Raw genomic sequence first — 23,904 nt, forward strand, 5'->3', positions numbered from 1 at the left:
TTTTAGGAAGGGCGTTTTCCCTTCTACTCAGGGATATAGCCTAATGTTGAAGCTTTCACTACGACTAACAAGCAGGCAACAAGAAACAATACTGGAAGAATGCCTTTGCCTTATTAATGGTTCACGCTCAGAACTTTTTGGTTCAGTGATCAGAGGTTCTCCCCGAGAATCCCTCGGTGCCGGCTGGAGGTCCTGCAATCCCTCGGACCATTGATGTTCAAGAGCAGCGTCGTACCTGGGTACCCAAAATCTATTACTAGAAAGCAGCAAAATAATTAACTTTCTAAAACTTAATGTTGGAGTACTAGAAAGCAGGCATTCTTTACTGCAGTACTGAACACACAGGGAATAGCTTTACTCAAATGTGTGTACCGAAAAGACACTCTTACTAGATATTTATGCCATGCTAACATACATAATCATTACATTTCTGCGAAGTACTTATCATTCTCCATTTCTCTCCCCCCTTTTTTTTTTTTAATATATATATATATTTTAATGTCTTTTGTACATGCATGTTGGCACCTCTGGGCAGCTGCTGGGAGCCCTCAGGTGAAGGTTCACACTTTTCCTCACAGTGTCTGCTAGTTGACCTTTGCTCTTGTGCAGACGCAGTTCTAAAATCTTGTATACCGTGTCCTCCAAGATTGCTTCGTTATACAAAAGCTGTTGTGGGAAATAATTGCCAAATATGCAAGGAATGTATTAATTGGTGTGGGTGGTGCACCCACTGCAGTCATCAGAGTAGTTGCGTTTGCTGTAATTTGTTTTCAGTGTTCCCTGTGTAATAGGATCATCCAGAGTGGATCTCTTCTGCTTCCATGTCAGAGGTTGCTCCCTGAGAGTGAGCATGGTCACCTCTGGCATCGGATTCCGCGTTACGTACTTTCAGCTCACGATATAGCTTCACATATTTTGCCGGTAACCATCGAGGGCCTGTTGAAAGAAGAACACACGCATACCCTCTTCCCCACGTTATTAGTTCTACAGGACCTGTCCATTGTGATTCCCCAAATTCTTTATCCCATACCTTTGGTCGAACCACAAATGGAGGGACCATGCCGAATTGACGGTCAGCTGCTGTTGTAAATAATTGATCATCAGAACGATTTAAAAAATTAAGTACATATAATGCTTTGTCTAACTGTTCCTGTGGGGTAACACTGCCCATAGGATTCCCCCTTTTTTGTTTATTTAACACAGCTTTCAGGGTCCCGTGGACACTTTCGACAATGGCTTGTGCAGTAGAAGAATGTGGTATACCTGTAACATGTTGTATACTCCAGTCCTGTAGGAAAACTGTGGGGAATTTAATTACTTTTCACCTGGAACAGGAGTTGCATTGTATCATCAGTATGAGCCTGGAAATTATCATAACCCTTACTTGTCCAGGGACAGAAAGTGCCTTAGGTCTTAAGTGTGATGATCAAGCAGAAGTAAAGGCTGATGTGTTGATTAGAAAGCCAGAAGGAGCTGCAAGGATCATCTAGTGCTGTAGGTTATAATCTTGTATAGCTTAACTGAATCAGTTTTCATTTGCACTCTAGCAGTGCCTCCCCCACTCTGAATCTTGCTCTGTCCTCAGTGGTTCCTGTGGACTGCCATCCATCTTGGTTATCAAACTTCTAGTTTAAAATACTGTAAAATCTCCTCTAGCAGACTAGCTCTGATCATCTTGCTGTAACTTTGCAAGACCACATAAAAAGCAGCCCTCTTGCCACAGCTGCGAAGACAAGCAGCTCCCATGCAAAACCCCCTTGGAAGTCTGTGTTGCTGTCAGCAGGCGCAAGGTGGCTTGCAGTCACTGAGCCAGGACTGGATTGATAAGTAGACCAAGCAGTGACGGACCTTAGAAGGCCTGTGAGATGCTGGGGCCTTTCTGCCATGCAAGCTGCATCTCGGTAGCCTTAATTTTGAGAGGAGGAGTTGCTTTACTGACTTGCTCAAAGGCAGGGCATGGGCTCCAGATGGTTGAGGCTGCTTCATGAGATGCATACAAACTCACGGAAGGGGGAGTGGCTGGCAGAAGGGAACAGGATCAGAGGAACAGAACAGTCTCCTCAGCTGCTTGTTGCCAGACGTGACTGCAATGTCAAAATAGGCTATTTCAATGTAAATGAACTGCGACCAAATTTTCAAAGATATTTGTGTGCCTAAAAGTCACTTATGAATATTATATAAAAGGCTTTGATTTCTACGTGAGTTAGGTACCTAGACATTTTTAAAACAGATTTCCGCTTCCCTTGCCATGAACTGCGAAGTTTTGGGAGCTAGTACTTCTAGAGCTGGGCGCAGGACCAACAGGTGGTGGGGCTGAGTGAGCCTTTTGGTCTGAAGACTGACACGAGAAGAGGCTATTTGCGCTCTGAATAAAGGCTGACATCGAAATGATTGATAACCAGGGGAAAAAAGAGTAAGAAATAATCTTAGGCAGCAGGCTGTGAGTGTTGCTCAGATCAATATTACGTTCCTTACCTGACAATTCTCATAAAGGTTCCCTGCTCCCCCCCCTGCAGTAAGTGTTGATGGTGATTGCCTTTGACAACCCTTGAAGCAGCACAAAAAGAAGAAAAGCAAAATCTGTTTCTGCTTTTCTGTCATGGAGCTTCTAAAGAGCCTTCCTGTATCCACTTTGACACTTCTATACCTGTGCTTTAAAATCCAGATTGATTTGTTTCTCTTAACATGGAGGAAACTTGATTCTATCTTGTGAATGGATTTTCCCATCAAAATTAAGGCTTGGAGGTGTTTGCCGTGACCTAGGTCATGCTGACCTTAACTAAAGACCAAATCACCATGTCTCAGGTAACATCGCACACTGTTTTGATAATCCCCTGCTGCAGTAGTTCCTCAAAAAAATAGCAACTGAGCATGGCATAGGCAAGCTAAAAGACATACAATTCATTTGTTTCCAAAACATCTTTAGTCAAATGTGATTTAAATTTCCTCAGTGACGAAAACATTTCCCATGATATGATAGAAGTTCCTGTAACTACCATAAACAGTCTAGATGGGAGAGAAAACTGGAGTATTTAATTTGTTTGTTTGTTTAACGGCAATAACAGGCACATCTCATCTAAAATGCAGCACATGAAACTTAGTCATTTGCCACCTACTCTCCCTTTCGTGTTTTTTTTCCCCTGCATCACATGTTATTTTGCGCAGCCTGTAATTTCTTCCTTTCTGGGGGACCGGCTCTGGCATGGGGTCCAGGCAGAGTGCCTGGGGCTCATGGGCAGAGATGGCGCAGCTCCCTGTGCTGCTGTAGCAGGGGAGAGGGCACTGTCCTTGTTAGGCGCCAGCTCCTCCAGCTCCCTCACGCTGCGAGCTGGCAGGCACCTCAACACCCTGGCACGTGGTGCAGAGCACGGTGGTTGACAGCTCTGTAGTTTGTTCATTTTATTCTGCTTTTCCTGTTGTGGATGTAAGGTCGTAAATTTTCTTTGAAAAATAAGGGCCTGTGGAGAAAAGAGGTTTGATAGGGGGTAAGGTACAATATTTTTGGTATTTTGAATATCAAGCTATTAAGCTGATAATATCAAATGTGGAGAGCATAAAAATGATTTGTGTGCAACAAAGTATTACTTTTGGGAGATGTTTAGAATCCGGGATTCATCTTGCAGCTACGTCTGTAACTGTAAGGCATTTTCTTAAACATGTCCATAATGGTCTTGGTGTTTTTTTGACCACTTCGCTCAGCGTCATGTTTCAATACGAGCACTGTCTCTAAGGCAGTTGATTTACTTTCAATATTTCTCCCAAGCATGAGTAATATAGAAGCTAATATAATGAATCAAATAATTTCTGTATTTTAAATGTTCCTTCATTTTCTTCTACTGAGAGATAATTTCTCAACAGTTCTAACAAAGCTTTTCACTCTATTTGTTCTATATATTTAATTGCTCTAATGTTTGTATTCACTTTGTACTTCAGTCCTTAATTATCTATGTGATATTAGTGCCTGGTTGTGGTAAGAGACTAATCTTTTCTTTCATCCATAATAGAAATTTTCAATGGACTTCTAGCTACTCTGCTATTGTTTGTTTATTTTTAGATGTGCTTTTAACCATATGAAAATATAATGTGTTGGATTGGGAGATGGATTTTTTAATTTTGTTTTGAAATTTTTGTTTTAATTGACTGCTGGTGGTTGTTTGGATTTATCCATTGAGCATTTTCTGTAAGTGTGTTGCTTGTGATGAACTCTGTATTGAATATTAAATTAGTGTTGAAAGACTGGTAGAAGATAATTTAAATATCAGATTAATATTGCCTACAATATAAAATAGCAAGCAAGCATACAAAGAATTTATGAAAGAATAGACTGCTGAATAAAAGTTCATTAAACCCAGCAGTCTTTGTTGAGAAGCTTTTAGAACTGATCTTGACTTGCTTTTAATGCATAGTCATTAAATGTATTAATGAACTGTTCTAACTCTGTTTTTATTTCTTACTGGTTTCATTCTTGCTAAGCTCTTTGTCTGGTTCTTCTTTTATTATTGAGGCATTTGTTTTAAAAAAAAATCTCACTGTAAGCTCCATTTGTTTAATGATTTATTGAACATTTATAGCAGTTGTTCACTAGTAAGAAATGTTGAAAAACTGCTAGCAAATCTTACAGTACTTTAAAAACATGGAGGAACTTACTATGTCTTTTTCAGCTAGGTATGAATACTGATTTTTAACATCTGAATAGACCAATATTTGGCCCCTTCTCTTCTGATCTTTAATAGGTGTGTGCCCTTCACAAACACCTGATAGTGTTATTTACCTGCCTATAATCTGCAGCTAAAACTGCTCTTGAAACCGAAAAGAATTCTGGAGATGAACACTTTAAAGATTATGAGCTTTCAGGTATTACAGTAAAAATAAGACAAAAGTAACCTTGTAGTTTTTGTAGCATTTTATATTACTCTATAAAATCCTTTTGAGCTTTGAATATGGGAAACTCCAAGGAAAAAGCATTGAACTTTGTAGCATTTGAGTTTGGTACTTGTATTGTGTCAGATTGCTGCTTTTGGTGGGTAAGAGGAGTGAAAATACAGTGGCCAGTTTTGAATTTCTCTCATTGCTCAGCAGAGTTTTGCTGTCCAGCAACGAGAGAGCAGCGTGTGGCACAAATCTGAAAGAGTCATATGCCCAGCTGTACTTCTGTAGACATCAGGTGATACATTGGATCTGTACGTTTTCACTCTCCTGCTGTGGTGCATTATTACATCCTCACTGTTCCTGCACTTACATGTGTGTGTGAGGCTACACCTTTAGTTCTTTGGTCTAATGTGCTGCAGGGGGGCAGCTGGGTGAGGTACCCTGCGTGCTCGCTGTGGAACAGCTTGCTCCAGCTGAAGAGCAGCCTGTTCGCCAACAACACTGGTTGGGAGAAGCTAAGGATGAAGAAAACTAGCATTACTAAGCCTGAGCAAAGGTCTGTCTAGCTATCCTGTCACCAGCACAGCAGTGGAATGGCTAGAGAGATATAAATACAGAACAACAATGTAAGAATATCGTAATCGTTTCTAAGCCTACTCCTCCAGCTCCCAACAGTTCCTAGGTGAGAGGTAGTATCTTTGTATTTAATAAAAGTTCATCAATTATTCTTCAATAAGTTTTCTGATTGACTTAAGGTTAGTATAAAATTAAGCTTCCTCAGCATCACATGCCAACGAACTGCACAGTTACTCTGACCTATATGCCTGTTGCATTGATGTCCTCTAGATCTTTTACTATGAGATCAGTGAACAGTCAATCCCTGTGCACTCTGTGCTCTGTCTATCCAGGAGCGTGCTGTTCTTGATCATGTTCCCACAATACTGTCATTTTTCCAAGCTGAAAAGTATTCCTTACAGCTCTTCACACCTCTTTTTTTTCTTATTCTATTATTTCTTTTGAGAGGGATAGACCACTAACGTGTAATACTCAATGTATGTCACGCTATGCTTTTACACTGTGGCTTATTTGGTTGACTGCTACCAGCTACACAAAGCACTTCTAAGCCTGAGTAGTTTCCAATATAACAGTGATGGGATTCAGGCTAAACTATATACTCATGGTCTTGGAGTAACTGTTCTGTGAGAGAGTGTTTTTGTGCACCTCACACTACGTTACCTGAAAGCAAAAGTGGCTACAGTTATGTCCCAGAGAGGATAACAGCATCCCAGCATGTTCTCTGCGACATCCCAAAGGACATCTGAGAGGAGAATTAAGGGGAGGGGAGTGGCAATAGGACTGATAATTGCCTACACCAGAGCGTGTGATATAGTTTGGAAGGGTTGGTAGGACACTTAACGTTGTAGCGTGCTGGCAATGATAAAATGACCACTGCTTTACAGTTAAGTTTTGTGTCCCTTGTCAAAGAAGTATATTTTCTAAGGCTTTAAAATTTGGGTTTTGGTCTTGGAGTTTTGTGGTTAGCCATTTGCCATACAGATCCACCTTTAAAGGTAATTTGTAACACATCAGTTTCTCTCAGCTATCAGTCATGCTGATTAGTTTCAGGCTGTGTGACTAATTTGTAGTTTCTGTATTTTAGTATATGGCAGCACAGCTCATTGTTTGCTAAGATGATGTTTTGTTTAAGCCAACAAACTAATGTTTTACTTAAACTAGCAAAATAATGCTTTTTAAGCAGCATGTGTTTTGATTAAAGTGAAACAACTGTTATTCATTAGAGTACTTTATATGTGATTTGCTTCTTTGGTTTTCAGGGTTTCTTCACAGCAGTATTAACTATTCGATCATTAAAAAATAATTAGGGTTTGATAGGTATATTATTTTTCAGTAGTTTTAGAATTTTACCTTTTCTGACTTTAAATGGGTTATTTGTTTTCCCAAACTAAATGTAGGATTTATAATGTCTAAATATATTTTTATATATAGTACCATCACTGCTATTGATTGCGAACATAAAATAAGTTACTGCAGTTACATGGAAATTAGTCAAAGATTTGAGGGCTGTATTAGTCATGTAACTTTAAAAAAAAATTTTTTTCAACATATTTTGTAGTTTAGCCTTCCTAGGGAAACAAATTTGAAGGTACAAAAATCAGCTCTCCTAGTAGTTAGCACTGATGTTAGTCAAAACTCCAATGTGCTGAAGTTCCCAATCTTATATCATCTGTGCAGTTTAGAAGATGAACCTATACTTCGTAGTACTTCATATGACAGTTTATATATTTTTGGATTTTAACCAACATATGGGTATGTAATAAAAACTGTATTTTGCTGAAGTATGCTGAAGCTCATATTTACTCTTATATTTTAGTGCAGAAAAATAAATTATTGTACAAGTTGATGCACAGGTATAACATGTTATTCATCAAAGCATATATGCAAGCAATGACTGAAGCCTCAGTTTGGGGACATTGATGAATTCTAGAAACGATGATATAGAGGCAACTCTTAAGCATTAATCCTTCTGAAATGCTTCTGGTGTATAATTACAGCAACGGGAATTTATGTTTTTAAAAACTATTAATGCTTCAATGCACTTTTATTCAGTAAATAAAAGATATTTGCATGGAATGTGGATTGGCCAGAATATTCCTGCTGCTGTATCTATGCGGTAAAAGGTGGATAGATACTGTTCACATTTTGCCCTACCTGACTTAGTATGCTAATTTAATGTGTAGCAAATAGAAATATATCTCACTAATTCATTCTCCCCCATCACTGTTTTTTTGTGAAGCACTGATTTTGTTTTCAATAGTGAATCCAGTGAAATTATTTGAAAATCTTGAAGGCAGTGGACAGAAATTCTTAGGTGAATCCTCTTCTTTTAATGAAAATGGAGTGAATTGAATTGCATTTCTTTTCAGAGTAACAAGTGAAGTGGGACTCTGTAGCAGTGCTTGTACAATTAGTGTGCACTGCCTTAGTGTGTTTTCTGCAAACATTTTTCAGTTATTTGGCAGGCAGTAAGTATGTTCAGTACAGTGCTAACTATAGAAACTTCTATATACGTTTGTAACTGCAGTGGGGATACATCTGCCCTCAGCCACAGAGGCAATGATGGCAGCTCCACAAAACACCAAAAAAAAAAAAAAAAAGGCATACAACTTTTTTCTTTGTCAGCCTATGAAATAGTTTTGATGAAGATGATTTCAGAGCAGGAGCAGAACAAGAGTAACAAATATTTATTTTCCGTCAAGCGTAAATTTCTTTTCTATTTGGTAATACTTTGCTTTACGTGTGGGTCTGCATTTGCCTTGCTCAAGATGGTTGCCTCACACACAGCTTGTGTCTCTGGTAGCACTGATTCAGGATTCCAGGACTGATTCAGCCTCAAACTTTTTTTCAGCGCTGCTCAGCTCGCTGTCTCTAACAGCCATTATTCTTGGTGCTGCTTGCTTTTACTTAAGAGTGCCTTGTAAAGGACCACTTTGCAGCAATTCAGCTTTTGTGTTGTCTCCATGCACACTGTCTACATGATCTGCACAGTGCAAACTCAGATCTTTCTTGTACTACGGAAGTGGACAAGTGGAGATGGAGGAAGATGAAGATATCTGTAGGAAGACAGAAGAAACTCACAATTTTGAATGTATACACAAAAACAAACCAAAGAAACCCCAGAGCAACCAACTAAAAAGTCTAAACAAAGTGACTGAGTTATGGAGTTCTAACAAAACCCAAAGGAGGAATTTTTAAACCTTGATGAGAGGAAGCAAAATTCCTGACTCACTGCTATCCTTTTATTGCACTTTAAGCCATTACTCATTTTGTCCCCCTTCTGGCATTTCAAGCAATAAACTGTTGGGGTGTCTGCTGTTGTGTGACCCTTACATGAGGCTCTCCTCATACTGGCTTGGGGCCAGCATTTAAAGAGCTCTCTTGTGAGCTGCTGGCCATATTCTTTCTCATGCTTTTGCTTCAAGAAGTCCTGACGGCAGGGGTCAAACATGTCTTTGTGCTCTTGCACAAGCCAGACCTACTGGTGTTACCCATCTAATTGGCCATTCAGATATTATCGCTGGAGTTTACCTAGTAAATCCTGCCTGGTCATTTTGAAGTCTTCTGTTACAGTGTCCATAGCTATTTGCCATGCAGCCTGTTGTTTGGAGTCTCAACACAGTCTTGAAATATCTTCATCAAATTTGTGTGTGGAATAAAAGGGAAAAAAGCATGTCAATTTTTGTTAGGATCTGGCAACACGTGATGCACTGAATTAGCCACTGTACTAACTTCCTATGACATCACTACATAAATACAAAGTTGTTCTACTTTGTGCTTGGATATCTGAGCTGCATTTTTTCCCAGGCTGTCTCAGAGAGCTGCTTGGAGAGAAGTTCTGTGCATAGTAATAAATGCATGCTGAAATGAGTTTGGGAGAGATGGAAGAGCTGAGGTTAGCCTGTGTTGTTCTTCAGCATCCTACAGCTTGTAGAAAGGTCTAACAAGCATATTCAATGGGAGCAGGGAAGCAAAGAAGTTAGTTTGTGTGCTCTTTTAGAGCTGCTTACTAGCTGTGATTTTGTAGCTTTCTCAAAGAGGAAAGTAGATTGAAAACCTTTTTCTGCACAAGGTGGTGAATAATGAGGTAGCAGAGTTTGCTGATCAGACTGGGATATTCAAAGTAGAGACAACAAGTGCCTATTGTAGAAAGCTGAGAAACACTTAAATGAATATGTTCAACTGGTGAGTAAAATAGAGCAGGGACTGTTTTCCAGCCCCAGTGGTGAGCATGGCTAGTGTCCATACACTTAAATTCATTGGAAGTAAATGTTAAGTTAGGAAGAACAGGGAAGGAAAAGTTAACTTAATATGTATGTGGATTTACAGATTTGGGAAACTGTGTTTAGAAGATTGACTTACATAACTGAAAAGCAAACTAAACCTGCCATTGTATTTGGTACTGAGAACTCCTTCCCTGAGACAGCACATTACTTCGCAGCACGTGGATGCTCCAGCACCCTTCTCTGATTGAGAAGGGATGGTGTGTGAGAGGTACTGCTCCAGGACCTTTTTAGTGTAGTACTTCTTTATATCTTCATGAGGTATTGTCAAATCTTTCTAATAGCATGCAGTACTGTTAAAAAGTAGGTTGCAGGGCGAAACTTACTTTACTGTAAAAGATAGCTTGTATTAGCAACTGAAAATGGTGGTTTTTAAGTAGGCATTTTCTTTTTGTACAAGATTATTTTTCTGCTGGAGAACAAAAACTGTAGGCATTCCATATAGTAAAAAACTCAAATGTCAAATGCACTTTCTATGTTGTTCATATTGCTGCTTACGAGCACCTATGATGTTATTTTTCTATTAGCTTAGAGCATGCTAAGTTCAAAACAGGCAAAAAATAGGCAGGAGGTGAAAAATAATAGAGAAGGGAAATGGTTTCTTAATTTTTTGTTGCTACATGTACATCAGATTTTGTAAAAATAGATTGTATTTTCATGTGACTATTTCTACTTTATCAATAGCATTCTGATACTATGTCAGTGAAATCTGAGAATGAAATCAGAAATTAATAATACAATAACAATATGACTGCAGTCATCTGGAGATTGGAATATTCTTTCCTTCATATTACTGGTAACTTCTTTGTTTATAAGACCTATCAGTTTTTGCAAAGCATCATAATATATTTCAGAATAACAGACTCACAGGTTGTCTTTTCTAAAATATGTAGAAATGTGGTATATAAACTGTAAATCAATATGTAAGAAATGTGTTAAATGCAAAATCTGCTAATGAAGCAGAGCTGTAGGTAATAAAAGATAAGGTTACCATTGAAATGGCATTATTGCCAGTTTAGCGGACTTGTGTTTGTCTTCATGTTCACAATGTTAAACCCCTTTGATTATTAAATCACATTCTTTGGAAGAGAAGACTTTGTTGTGTTCACTGCCAGAATTTAGTTTTCCCTCTGTGCATTTGCAGCCTAAAACGTGGTTCTTGTATGGTGCACAGAGTTTGTAGGTTCATCCCTAAAGCAAACCTCTAGAACCCAGGAAAGAGTAAATTAAAATATGAGCAATAAAGATATTTCAAAACCTGTCAGAAAATGATAATATAGAAATTATTTTTTCTTTAAATATTATATAATAATAAACAGTTTTAAATTGTAATTCATTTAAAATAATATTTGCTTTAGATACAAAGTAGTCTAACTATAAAAAAGCTTATGGAGCTATCTCAATTCACCTTGTGTCTTGTGCTTGTTGTACTTGCAATTTTTATGCTGCAAATGTAGTTATGCTAATTAGTGGTGACCTGGCATGATTTACCAGCAATTTTAGAATCTATTTGCTCCACTGAAATTAATCAACCAAAGTGAAAACATTTCATCTGTGGAAAACTTGTTTTAAAGTGTTGCAAAATGCCTTGGTATGCAGTTGTACAGATCAGATAGGAGTTTGAAGAACATATACTTTAAAGTATACCGTTTATATTAGATACCATCTAGAGCCATGGCAGTGAACCAAACCAATCTCCTCTTTCTTGCATGCCCAATCCTTCTTTCAGCAGCTGAGTAAGAAAAGGACTTCCAGAGAGTCCGTAAGGCCATTTGACATCCAGGTTATAAAAATATTCGGGGAGCACAAGGCTGTCACAAAGAAACAATTTCTTCATCCCTGTTAAGTGAAGAAGAAACTGAAGAAATTGCCACATTAAAATCTTTCTCAGAGGGATAAGGGAAGGAGTGCATGTGTAGTTTGTTCTTAAATAGACCTGGGTTCTTGAAGACTATAAGGTAGCAAATGTGAAAATAAACTTTAAAAGAGGCTCCTAGAAAGGGTCAGGGAAACTGTAGATCTGTAAACTCAGTGTCTTCATGAGGCAAAAACTGAAGCTGTAAGAACAGAGAATGGGATAAATGCATCCTATTTTGAAAGAACTGAAGGAAAGTCTTTCCTTAAAAAAATGTGTTGAAGTTGTGTGAAGGTATGAACAAACACATGGATGAGGCGATTTAATCGATATCTCTACTTGAATTTCCGAAAGGCCTTTGAAATAGTCCTTTGCCCAAGCCTTTTCAGTGAACTGAGTGACTGGGAGGGAAGATCCATGCATGGATAAATAATTCTTTAAAAGACAGGGAACAGAAGGTAGGAGTGAATGGCAGGTTCTTATATTCAGACTGGATGAACAGAATAAATGTTGAAGCATGGAAAATGTCTCTTCCCTGGACAGCTACCTCCGTTTGTTTAATCATTGTTACTTTTAGAGTAACAGCCTATTCCTAATAATGCTGTGTAGTATTTTAGGTGTCTATAATGTATAACCACATGCTGCTATATAGGGGTTGTCACTAATACGGGTAGGAATGTGAGGTACCATGCTAACTTTTGAGGTGTTAGTCAGAATATATCCCCACAAACATGTGATTTAGAAAAAAATGGTTCAGTGTGTCCAACGTGTTTCACACTAAGGCTTTGGAGTAGAAAGCCTGACCTGACTAATGACATCTTATCAGTTTTGAGGCATGAAGGAGAGAAAATGGCATCTTTAGTGTAAAGATGGAATGAGTTGGCGGCAGCAGCTTCAAGAGATTTTAATATTTACTTCATTCCTTCCTCAATGTAAACTAAATTAAGTACTTTCTCTGTCCCGGCTTGCTGACTCTTGGTACCATTTACCTGACACCACAAATTTGAACTTTAAGGTTTCCTAAAAGTAAATTTTCTGTTAGATGCCTTCCAGTTAAGGATTAACCCAGATGCTGATTGGAGATCTCAACATAGTTCAAAATGGTAACCAAGGTCTTAAAAAACATTTCAAACACATGCAAGAGTGTCATCATTAAACACTTTGGCTCTGAGGGCATTCTGAAATAAATTCAATCCAATTCTGTAGGTCATCACTTTCCTTGGTTATGCACCACTATTGTTATTGTCCCTTCTGTTCCATATCAGTCTTTGCAAAGTATATAAGCAAAGACCACTGTTTCCTAGCAAAGGCTGCCAAATTATGAAAAATGAACTTTATAACAGTTTGTCGTAGTCATCAGACAAGCAGAACAAATATTTGAGGAACATTTCCTATTAAAAAGCTTATCGAGTTCAGTATGAATACTGATAGACAAAAATATTACCAAAAAAACCCATTCTTATATAAATCATAATTTCATTTAGTTAGAAATCATAAAAAATACTCTTTCAGTATGTCTAATTACAGTTGGCTATCAATTAGATAAAACACATTAATTGCCAACAGTTTGCAATGCAGTAGAAAAATTATATTGAGGATATATTCATATTGTAATTTACTGATGTAGTACTAAACCATCCCTTGATTCTGATTTTGTTATATATTGATAACTGAGATTATGTAGCCTATGTAATATACGGTGCAGTTGCACACAGTATAAACTACAACGATTAGGGAAGAAAACTGAAGTCATCATTATGGGTTTGAGGGTTATCTCATTTCCAGTTACGCATGCTAGAAGTTAGTGCATTAAAAAAGAGCACATATGTGATTATCGGTTCATTTATCTGTTTGTCCTGCCTTGTCTTGGTAGCTTTTGAACCTATTGATTAATTTCTGTAAAACTTGACAGGAGGGGAGATGTTTCGAGGTAGATAATATATGAAGGAATTTCATTAAGGTGGGTAGATAATAAGAAGTAAACTTTATGGACGCTGGTAGATAGTACAGGAGAGAGAGCCTAGTAATACTCCTGCCGACAGAAAGGAAGAAATCTACTGTGACACGTTTGATGTGGCAGCATATTGCTGATCCTGTAAGCAAATATATTTATATTACAGATTTTAGACTTTATATTTTACAGAGTGAAGCAGATTAATTTGTTGGAAAACACTAAGAGTATTTCAAAAATCAGACTTGGGACTGTTTCTGTAATATATCAAATATTGATGTATTACCCCACAGATTTATTTTTTTTTAGTAAACTGTTTAGATTTTATGGTATTAAATGTCCTTTTTTTTAATAGCATGCTAGTACTCATTCCTATATCAGATCCAGGACTTTAAAATGAATCTCTGTCTTTTTAGGATAACATTTTAGTTTCTAAAATGGATGAGATTATCAGTTGTTCACAGATTTTGCTTCTGAAATTCAAGCCAAAATCAGTTACCGTTAGTTTTACCTAAATACATATCTAAATAGGTTTGAATTTTTGTTTTTGTATGTTTGTTTCAATTAGTTGTGTATTCAAATATGTTTGAGCAGTTTCAGTAGTAAAGAAATAAAATGATCCCAGAGGCGCAAGTAAACACCAGACGGCCTCTCTGCAGGCAGGAAGGGGAGAGCAGTGGCTGGCTGGTTCCTTCTGAGTGAAGAGAGTATGAGTTCCCCTTTGGCAAAGAATTATTTTAGATTCAGAATATGGAGAGTCATTAATTAGAGTCAACAATATTGATTATATGTATTACACAGAAGTGATCTAGGGGGACCAGTTTATTTTTCCCGGTTTTGATTCTTACAACTGAGCTTACAGTTTATGCTCTGTTTTCATCTACACTGGCATATAGATAGGCTCTGTGTATCCACAGAGCTGAATAAAATAAAGCCTGTCATTCCACAGAGCAGCCTGGAGCTATGAAAAACTTCAGTCTGTAATAATGATAAAAAGAAAATCACATCAAATAACATAGATATACAGAAAAGGAATGTCCTTCTGGTGTCCACGGTGCTCTGATTGCAAAAGCTACCAAGAGAATTACACATACAAATCAGATGACAGCGTCACAACTTCCTGGCTTGTAAAATTACATCAATTCCCTTTCCACAAAGGAACATTTTACCAAGTTTATTTTGGCACTGCAAATACAGAGCAGTTTGCTGACGTCTGGAATAATGAGTAATTCAAACTCTTATTTGTTTGTTGATTCTTAGTTATTTTGAAAAATCTTAAGTTGTTTGGGTTTTTCGGTGTTTTTGTTTTTTCTTAACTGGGTGGTTTCTTGCAAAATTGCAATTTGTTTTTTTTACTTCTCTTTCTGATAATCATTTGAGATGCTTCTTGATGTAGACAAAGGGTCTGAAGATACTGGAGCTTCCTGTTTCTTTATCTGTAGTGTGTTCTTATGGTGGCCTTCATGAGTATTTAAGGATTTAAATACCTTTTACCTTTCAGAGTATTATATATAATGTTGCAGTCGTTAAAGAAAATTAATTTTACTCTTAATTCCTGAGGAAACAGGTCTGCAGTTGCCCATATTCTGTCTGTCCTTCAACCTGTCATGTTCTGTACCCAAATAACTTGAATTCATGAACTTTTACTGCCAGCTCTGAACCAGAAATAGAAATCCAAAACATTGCTGCGTTCCTTTTTGAAAGACAGGATCTTTCATGATAGAGGCTCCAACTTAGTGATCTCACTAAGACAAGTTTAGGAAAAGGCCAGTTAATAACACTGTGTAACAGTAGCTGGTGGACCAGGCACCACTTGATCGCTAGTTTTAGGCCAGCTATAACAATCTTTGGCCTGTTTGATGTGTTGGAAGTATTGTATAAGTAAGGAAATAGGAAAAAGGATACAAATCCATAGGAATCCAGACTTCATTGATTTTGCTCCTCCCCAAACTGCTTGTTTTTGAAACAGTGGTTGCCATATGGGCAAACTGTCTCCTGTTTTCAATTCTGTCATCCTGCTTGTGAGCTATCACATAGCTATAGATATTGCTGACACTGAAATGTATTAAAATGTTGGAACTCCTGACTTTGGACCTCTGTAGGTCTGGAAATGCGAAAGAAAAAAATTCAACATCATATGACTGGCCAGAGGTCTGTGGGCATGAGTGTTTCATGGAATAGCTGGAGAACCTTCTGAACACATGTACTTAAAAGGATGGTATTTGGCATAGTACATGGTGACCATGAAAATGACTAATTTACATGGTGGCTAAGTATTTGCTTTTTAAAGGCTGCTTTTCAGTTTCTACCCAGTGTTGTTCTTTCTGGCTGAATTTTCATAGAATCATAGAATGGTTTGGGTTGGAAGGGACCTTAAAGATCATCTAGTCCCAACCCCCCTGCCATGGGCAGGGACACCTTCCGCTAGACCAGGTTTCTCAAAGACCCATGCAACCTGGCCTTGAACACTTCCAGGGAGGGGGCATCCACAGCTTCTCTGGGCGACCTGTGCCAATGTCTCACAACCCTAATAATTTTATCTGAGTCTAAAACTGTACAGGATCCAAAGAAGCATGTTCCCTGGCTTGGCTAGCCACACCACAAGCCATAAACAAAAGATCAACTGAGGGAGATACGATTCATCTTTGCAGAGCTAAAGGATTTGCACCTTGGCAGTGACACAAGAATTCTTTTTTCTCCCATTAATTTCCATGCAGACGTTATAGCCTTTTTTGCCCACCCCTCAGCTTCCATTTCCTTGGTTTTTTTATCCAGACAAAAAGTGGAATCTAACAAAAAGTTATTAATTCTTTGTGTTGGGTTTTTTTTGATAAAAATTCATCTCATACAAGAATTGCAGGAAGGATCTGTGCAATATCTAAGAAAAAAGAAATGTGACAAAATAACTCATAAATTGGAGGCTTTCTATGTAGGGAAACTCTGTAGAGGACTCCGATATTTGTATTCAGTATTTGAACAGCAGTTACTAAGATATTAAACAAATCATTTATGCTTCAGTTCAGAATCAGCAGCCTATATTATAATTCTTTTATTTTCGTGTAGCATAGTACTTCCTTGTATACATCTGTAGGCAGCTTTCATCAGTTGAACTTTTATGTAATACACTACATTTTTTTGAGCATCTCAGTGAACTTTAGTACTCTCTTGAGAAATTAGTCATAGCTCCTAAACTGTCTTCATTTGCTTTTAAATGCAGTCTATTTTGATAGTTAAGCAATAGACATCAGATTACTTTATATTCACTGATACTAAAAAATACATGTGCTTGAATGTGAAAAAATACGCTTTAGAAAATGCCCCATTATGTGGAAGGGCACACAGTTTTCGTAGGTCAAAAGAGATGGAAGAGAGATCAGGCACGATAACGTTCCTTAAGTGATTAGAGTTACAAGCTGGTACTTTGAGTACCTAGAGATACTTTCTGGTGGTATCCTGGTGTTCCTTGCATTAATTTTTGACTCGTATTTAGATCACCTTCTGGATACAATGAATTTATTAATTTATTAAGCAGAAAGTTCACCACAGTGTACACTTAATGGATATATCTAAAGGGGTGCAGATGGCCTAGGGGATGAACTGGCCTCTCCACTGACTGTACAGAGAGATGAGAACTTCTGCTGTGTGACCCAGTCAATATGGTGAATTGGATGGGACTTACTAGAGTTTGTGTATACTGTGGGGTGTCTGTTTTCTTTTTCCATATGGTGTCTGTTTGTAAAAGAGATGAACCAGGTTCATGCAACACTGTCTTTGAGATCATCCTGGTCTTTCTGTTGTTGAGTTACCATCATTAGTTACACACTTTTCCACAGTTTGGGCTTGTCCTCCTTGGCAGGAGCCCAAGCCATGTTGTGTAGTCTATTCAGGTGCCCCTTAATCCCCTTATAGAGGTTCTCGGCTACAATTTTATCTGCATGGTTGATCAGAGCTCTCGCAGCAAGATGCAGAGTGTCTGACCAGAGGATCCACCTCATCTCTTATTATCCAACATTTAACTGGGTGTGGGGGAGAGAGGCAGGGATGGGGAGGAAAAAAAAAAAGAAGAGGAAAAGACAAAGAGTTGTAGAGTCCTAGTCTAGAGAAATGACAAGGAAGAACACTGGTCTGACTCAGGATTTAATTCAAAGTGCTTTGGTCCTGGTAGGATTCACAGCATGGGGTCTTCTCAGAGCAGGTGTCTGAACAGGAGGAACGATTGCATACTGATTAGAGTACTTGCTTAGGAAGTGGGAAGCCCAGTTAATTTTTTTGGTCTGAGGAATACTTTGAACCTGTTCCTTCCGGGAGAAAGCCTGTGACTTCAGAACACATCTGGGATGGAGCTTGTCTCCAGCTCGTATGTTGAAACCGGACCACAGTCAGAAGAAAATGCAATACTTAGGAGAAGAGAGATACTCAGCAAGAAGTATATATCTTGTTTATTTTGTTTAGCAATGTTAATTGCATTTTCCATTGAACAGTCTACTATCAATATGTATTTCACTCAGTAACTCTTCAGTGACAAATGCAGAAATATTCACTCAAGCCAGACTACATGTGGGCAAAAAATCTGTTGATCTGAGTCAGAAAGCAGTTCATCCATTTCTTGGATTTTTTTTTTCTGGGTTAATAACCTAGTGACACATTTCTGAAGGAACTCCATACTAGCCAAAAGAGTTAACAATGTTTTGAACACAGTTTCTGTCTACATATTCACTTATACATTTACATGTTACATCTACATGAAGTATGGCAGTGGCTGAGATATCTGACTTGTCTTTGAACAGCCTAATTCAGGTACTGGAAGCCAGCACAGAGCTTCATGTGGGCTGAATTACCCCATTGAGAATCTGAAAAGCCTGGTTAATTAGCTTCCTTGCCTGTCAGTCACTTGTTTCCATCGATTTTCTCACTTCAGCTAGTTCAGTCATAAAACTGTGATCTGTTTTTCTATGGCTGTGAAGATGATACTCATAATTTACTCCTCCATCTACCCATCACAGTATTTTTTTTTAAATTTTGATTGGTTATATTTCTGAAGTTTTGCTTTAAATAGTCTATAACTTTATGAAGCTGGACAATGCATTTAGTTAAGTTTGCGTGTGGCTTTTCTACAATGATCCGTACATAAAATTATGACTGCACACTGTTGATTTAGGTTCAATTCAGTGTTCATTTTGTTACTAAACCTTCCCACTGCATATCTAAGAATGTTCTATGCCCAGCAGTCTTTATTTTCAGGAATTTGTTCTCCTTTTATAATTTCAATTCAAAAATCAGCGGTGATTGCCAGTTGGTACACCCTACCCCTGCACTAATCTGTCAGACAAGGTCTTTGTTTAGAAACATTATAATGCCATGATCTTAAAGTTGTAGGGAAAGAAAAAAGTTTTATAAATTTGAAAACATCAGTCCTTTTTGTGGCAAAGGTGTATAGTTCCCGCATTTAGCTTTGTGGAACCATGAGAGATGAGATGCCAGACATGTCACAGATGGAAGAACAGGTCTTGCATGTAATGATAATTTTTAAGGGAAATAGAAGCATTTCTTTAAAGCTTTCATTTTAAAGTGTGCATTTATAAAATGAACATTAAAACTCCATGTATTTTTTTGTGAATAAAATGTATTCCTCAGGGAGATGGATTTCTGTTAATAGGACAATCTATCTCTTTTCTCTGAACCACTGTAGCATACTGTTGGACTTCTTTTCTGACATCTCTGGCTCTTTCACGACTAGCAACTCACGAAAGATTGCCTGGTGCATAAGTACACCAAAACCAACCAATGAATGATCACTGGGGAAATCTATCATAAACTTTATGATTAGATTAACTGTGGAGAATTAATGAAATTTTAGCCTCCTTTCTTCCTCCTTCCCTTTCAGACCATGAGAACTATGATATCATGTAGTACTTGTAATCCAAGCGATGTGATACATGAGGGCCTTACAGAGAAAGACCCATTCTGAAGAAATTGCAGATGTATTTCAACTTCAGTTCCCTTTTAATATTAATTTTTTTAAATTTAATTAAGAATTGGTTTCATCACAGTGTTTCTTCTGCTCTAAGTGAGCTAGGGTGCATAAATGTGTCTCTTCTTGCAGCAATAAATTGGGAAGAGTTGAAAGTGCTAGCATCACCACACAGTATTCTGTCCTTTTCGAAGTTCAAGCACTGCAAAGGCCTGCTCTCTCCTCTCTTGACTTTCTCTGAAATGTCCCAGACAATTAATAAATAAAACTGGATTTGTGAAGTTAACTTCTTTTTAACTACTGGAGAGAGTCCAGCAGAGGGCTACGAGGATGGTGAGGGGACTGGAGCATCTGTCTTACAAGGAGAGGCTGAGGGAGCTGGGCTTGTTTAGCCTGAAGAAGAGAATGCTTACAAATATCTCAAGGGTGGGTGTCAGGAGGATGGGGCCAAGCTCTTTTCAGTGGTGCCCAGCGACAGAGCAAGGGGCAATGGGCACAAACTGAAGCGCAGGAAGTTCCGTCTGAACATGATGAAGAACTTCTTCCCTCTGAGGGTGACGGAGCACTGGAACAGGCTGCCCAGAGAGGTGGTGGAGTCTCCTTCTCTGGAGATATTCAAGACCCGCCTGGACAAAGTCCTCTGCGGCCTACTGTAGGTGACCCTGCTTCTGCAGGAGGGTTGGACTAGATGACCCACAGAGGTCCCTTCCAACCCCTACCATTCTGTGATTCTGTGATTCTGTGATTCATGTTCATGTGTTGTTTTATACACTGAGAATCTAATGCTGTAAGTTTGACCCTAAATCTTATAGATTAAGCTTTGTGTTTTAGGCAAATGCAGTTTTTTGGTAGTGGTGAAAAGTATATTGTAGTAGAAATATGTCAGATCTCGCTATTTAAACATCACTTACCATCACCAAGGTTAGTGTTTATAGCTGACTGACAGGTAGTAGTGGGTCAGGCTGAGGTAAAACGCAAGTCAGACTGTTGATGTAGGTGAAACTTTTCACCTCTTAATCATATGGCACTGCAAAAGAAAATGTCTTGCCAAAAGAGCATGGCAATAACATGGCTCCTGATGTTATTAGGAGCCGTAGCTATTGTTTTACATCATGATCCCACCTAATTAATACTCAGCAGTGGATATAGAACGTGAGCTGAATTTCTTTTTCAGAAAATGTATACCTCATTGAATAGGCAAACGTCTTGTTCATTATCATTCTTATTTAATCCTAAATTAAAATGGTATTATTGCTTGGGATTTTGCTGCTAATTCTGCAGGCTTTTTGAAAGGTGAACCTTTGCTAGAAATCAAACAAAAGCATAATACGTAACTGCAGCAATCTTTTATAGCAGGTTAGGATTATGTTCTGTTAATTTATGTCTATGAATTCCCTGACACTTCTCGTTTTGTTTTTTTTTTAACTCCCTAGGTATTGGCAAATGTAATAATTTTTATCTGCGGAAACTTGGCAGGAGCATACCACAAACATCTCATGGAACTTGCGCTGCAGCAGACGTATCAGGACACATGCAACTGCATCAAATCCCGTATCAAGTTAGAATTTGAGAAGAGGCAGCAGGTAAAGTCTGGGTCTGTTTTGCTGTTCTCACACTATCCCCCCATTCATCACTACATACTCCATTTTGCTAATGCAAGAACACTTAATGAATTACCTAAAGTTATTTAACAATATATGCAGCCTTTTTAACAAGATTGTGCACAATTTCCATCTCAATATAAGAAGGTATTATAATTATTATTATAATTATTATTATTGTTAAATATGTGTTTTCTGTCATTTTTTCTATGAAATATTTTATGATAAAGAAAGTTGAAAATGCTATCTAGATTCTGTTTGCACACTGTCTCTTTTGTTGTCCTCATTGAATGAGCTGTGATGCACATGTGCACTTGGGGATTGTTCCGTTCTTTATGCCCAAGCCCGATACTACAAAATCACTGTGAGAAAATATTACTGCACTATTTTTGAAAAATATTTGAAACTACAATACTGATGAATCATGTGATGTATTTCTAGGGGTCAGGTATGTTAAGAGGAGCTAGGGGAATTGCATAATGAGACTATCTGTCATTTATTGTAGCAACTGAATAAAAGGCTTCTCTGATTGCTTTATATAATTCTTTTTCTCTTTGCAAGTTCTGTACAGTGCCTATCATCCTGACAGATAGGTGCTTCATTTAAGAGTATTTGAAATACAAATTAGTTCATCAAGTAGTAAAGAAGGTGTATTTTGCTCTGAAGGTCACCAGATTCAAACTTCTGTGAACTGTTAAAGGTCAGAGAATAGAGCCTTCACTGACACCTTTCTGTTGTCACACAAAGTGCAAAGGTACACCTCGTATGTCCCAGCTGACCTTAACTGTCATGTCTGTCTCTGCAAATACCCGTAGTCATTTTAAATGAAGGTTTCAAGATCCATCACCGACACTTTTTGCAGAAAGCAAATGGAGAGTCCAGAGCAGGACTTTAATAGGTTGTGTGTGTTCCGAGGGAAAGCCTGCTGGGCACTTTGGTCACATACTAGGTGAAGTTGCTGCAAAACATTTAAGGTAGTCTTAAGGAGAACATTTTACAGTAAAGGCAGGCTCTGACGATTAGAAGCAAAATGTGCAGAAGTTACTATTGCAGGAGAGATTGTGTAAGAGTAGTCATTTATAAGTTTCCACCTCTGCCTCCATGAGATGTGTGCAGTGAATCAGTAGGCTTTATAACTGATAGTACACAATGCGCATTTTAGTCTCTGTTGAGAATAAGAGTGAGAGTAGCTCCAAATTAGTTCTGGTGAGACAGCTTGTGAGTGCAGAGCAACCTATGCCAGGTATCTGGGAGCACTACCACTCTAGACTGGGCACTCTGCAATGATGTGAGGCTGATGCAATGGCTTTTAGGCTCACGGTGACTTTGTAGAAGATGATTAACACTGTTCCCTATGCCTCAGTTGCCAGAAGGACATATGCAGACCATAATCAAACAGCATAATTCTTAGCAGGCATCAAGGTCTCCCTTATTCAGGAGAGATCTGAGCTCTTGGCTTCCTAAGCACAGTTGTGATGGCCCAGGTTTCTACTACTGATTGCTTTTTCCTACAGGCATATGAAATGCATTGGTGTATCTCCAAGAAGCAGGAGAGTGTGTTAATGGACACTGTCCGTAGGTGAACTCAAAGGGGTAAGGATGCACCTGGTAGAAGGCAATAGTTAAAGCAGACATGGTGCTAGCTGGTGGATTCTGTAAATGTGTATTATTTGCTAAAGACTGCTAATTTATACGGAATGACATAAGTAAGTAGTTTTGATTTCCTGGCACTTCTGAAGGTCTTGCAGAAAGGCTTGAGAACCTGACAATGGAGACAAACAAAAATATCTGGAATTCTGTGTCAGATGCTTCCTCTTCATGGTTTATAGGAGTTGTGTTTCCATTATGCTGGAGCCCAGCAAGCTGGAAATCAGCAACAGCCATCTTTAATTGATTAATTGTGTTGTTGCTATAGAATAATGAAGGCCATTGTATGTAATTTGTTATATATACACATATAAAAGTATGTGTTGTCCTCTTTGTGTTTCGATAGAAATAAATATATAAAATTAGTTGAGATATCTACACAGCCCTGAGTATTGCAGGTCTGGATTAATAACAGATGGATCAATGTCTCATTAAACTGAAGTGAAGTATTCTATGAATGTTAATGATCTTTTTAACCTCCAGTGAACCAGTAGCTCATCAGATCTTCTTATAGAGATTTCTTTAGCCTTTTTTCTTTCAACTCCACAATGTGTCCTTTATCTCATGTCACCGTTTTTCCAACCAAAAAGACAAGGAGGTGCACCTCCTTATTATCACACTTAAAAATGCTAGATATTTAAATGTGAAAATTTAAATGAGGATTAATTTAATAAGTTGGGTTTTTTTTTTTTCCCCTGGGGTTAACATACTTCTTTGTTTGCAAACTTAAGTTCAGAAGTGGATGTACTTTAGTCTGTCTTTTAATACTGCTTGTTTTACCAAGAAGATACAGAAGATGATCCACACAGTTAGTATTCAGGGAGCAAGTCAATCATATTGCTGACTATTTTTAGAGGACTAGGATACATTGAAATGGTAGGAACATGTGCATTTTAAAAAACATGTATTTGATGAAAGCCTTTATTAACCTGTGAAAGGCTGTAGTATGACCCTTGATTCTACATCTCTTTAACAAGAAAAATTTAATTTACTTGAGTGAGAAGTAACACAAACTACTTGTATACAAGTGCAGAGCGTAGGATGTGCTTCTAAATGCTTAGGGCTTCAGATCAAATTTACAAATTTTTCCAGATCATGGACATCATGTCTTCTATAATTGTTTTTGAAAGATGTACAATTTATGTTTCAAA

General features: G+C 38.0%; 1 protein-coding gene across 4 annotated transcripts in view; it reads left to right on the forward strand.

The window, feature by feature from the left end:
* ADCY2 (adenylate cyclase 2) overlaps positions 1-23,904 on the forward strand; it is a 228,633-nt gene that overhangs the window by 90,723 nt on the left and 114,006 nt on the right. For all 4 annotated transcript variants that reach the window (XM_075416786.1, XM_075416787.1, XM_075416789.1 and 1 more), the window contains one exon: positions 20,939-21,088. In XM_075416786.1, coding sequence (XP_075272901.1) covers positions 20,939-21,088 — 150 coding nt within the window. The remainder of the gene's footprint in view (positions 1-20,938; positions 21,089-23,904) is intronic.

The sequence above is a fragment of the Opisthocomus hoazin genome, chromosome 3, assembly GCF_030867145.1.
Source record: "Opisthocomus hoazin isolate bOpiHoa1 chromosome 3, bOpiHoa1.hap1, whole genome shotgun sequence".
NCBI lineage: Eukaryota > Metazoa > Chordata > Aves > Opisthocomiformes > Opisthocomidae > Opisthocomus > Opisthocomus hoazin.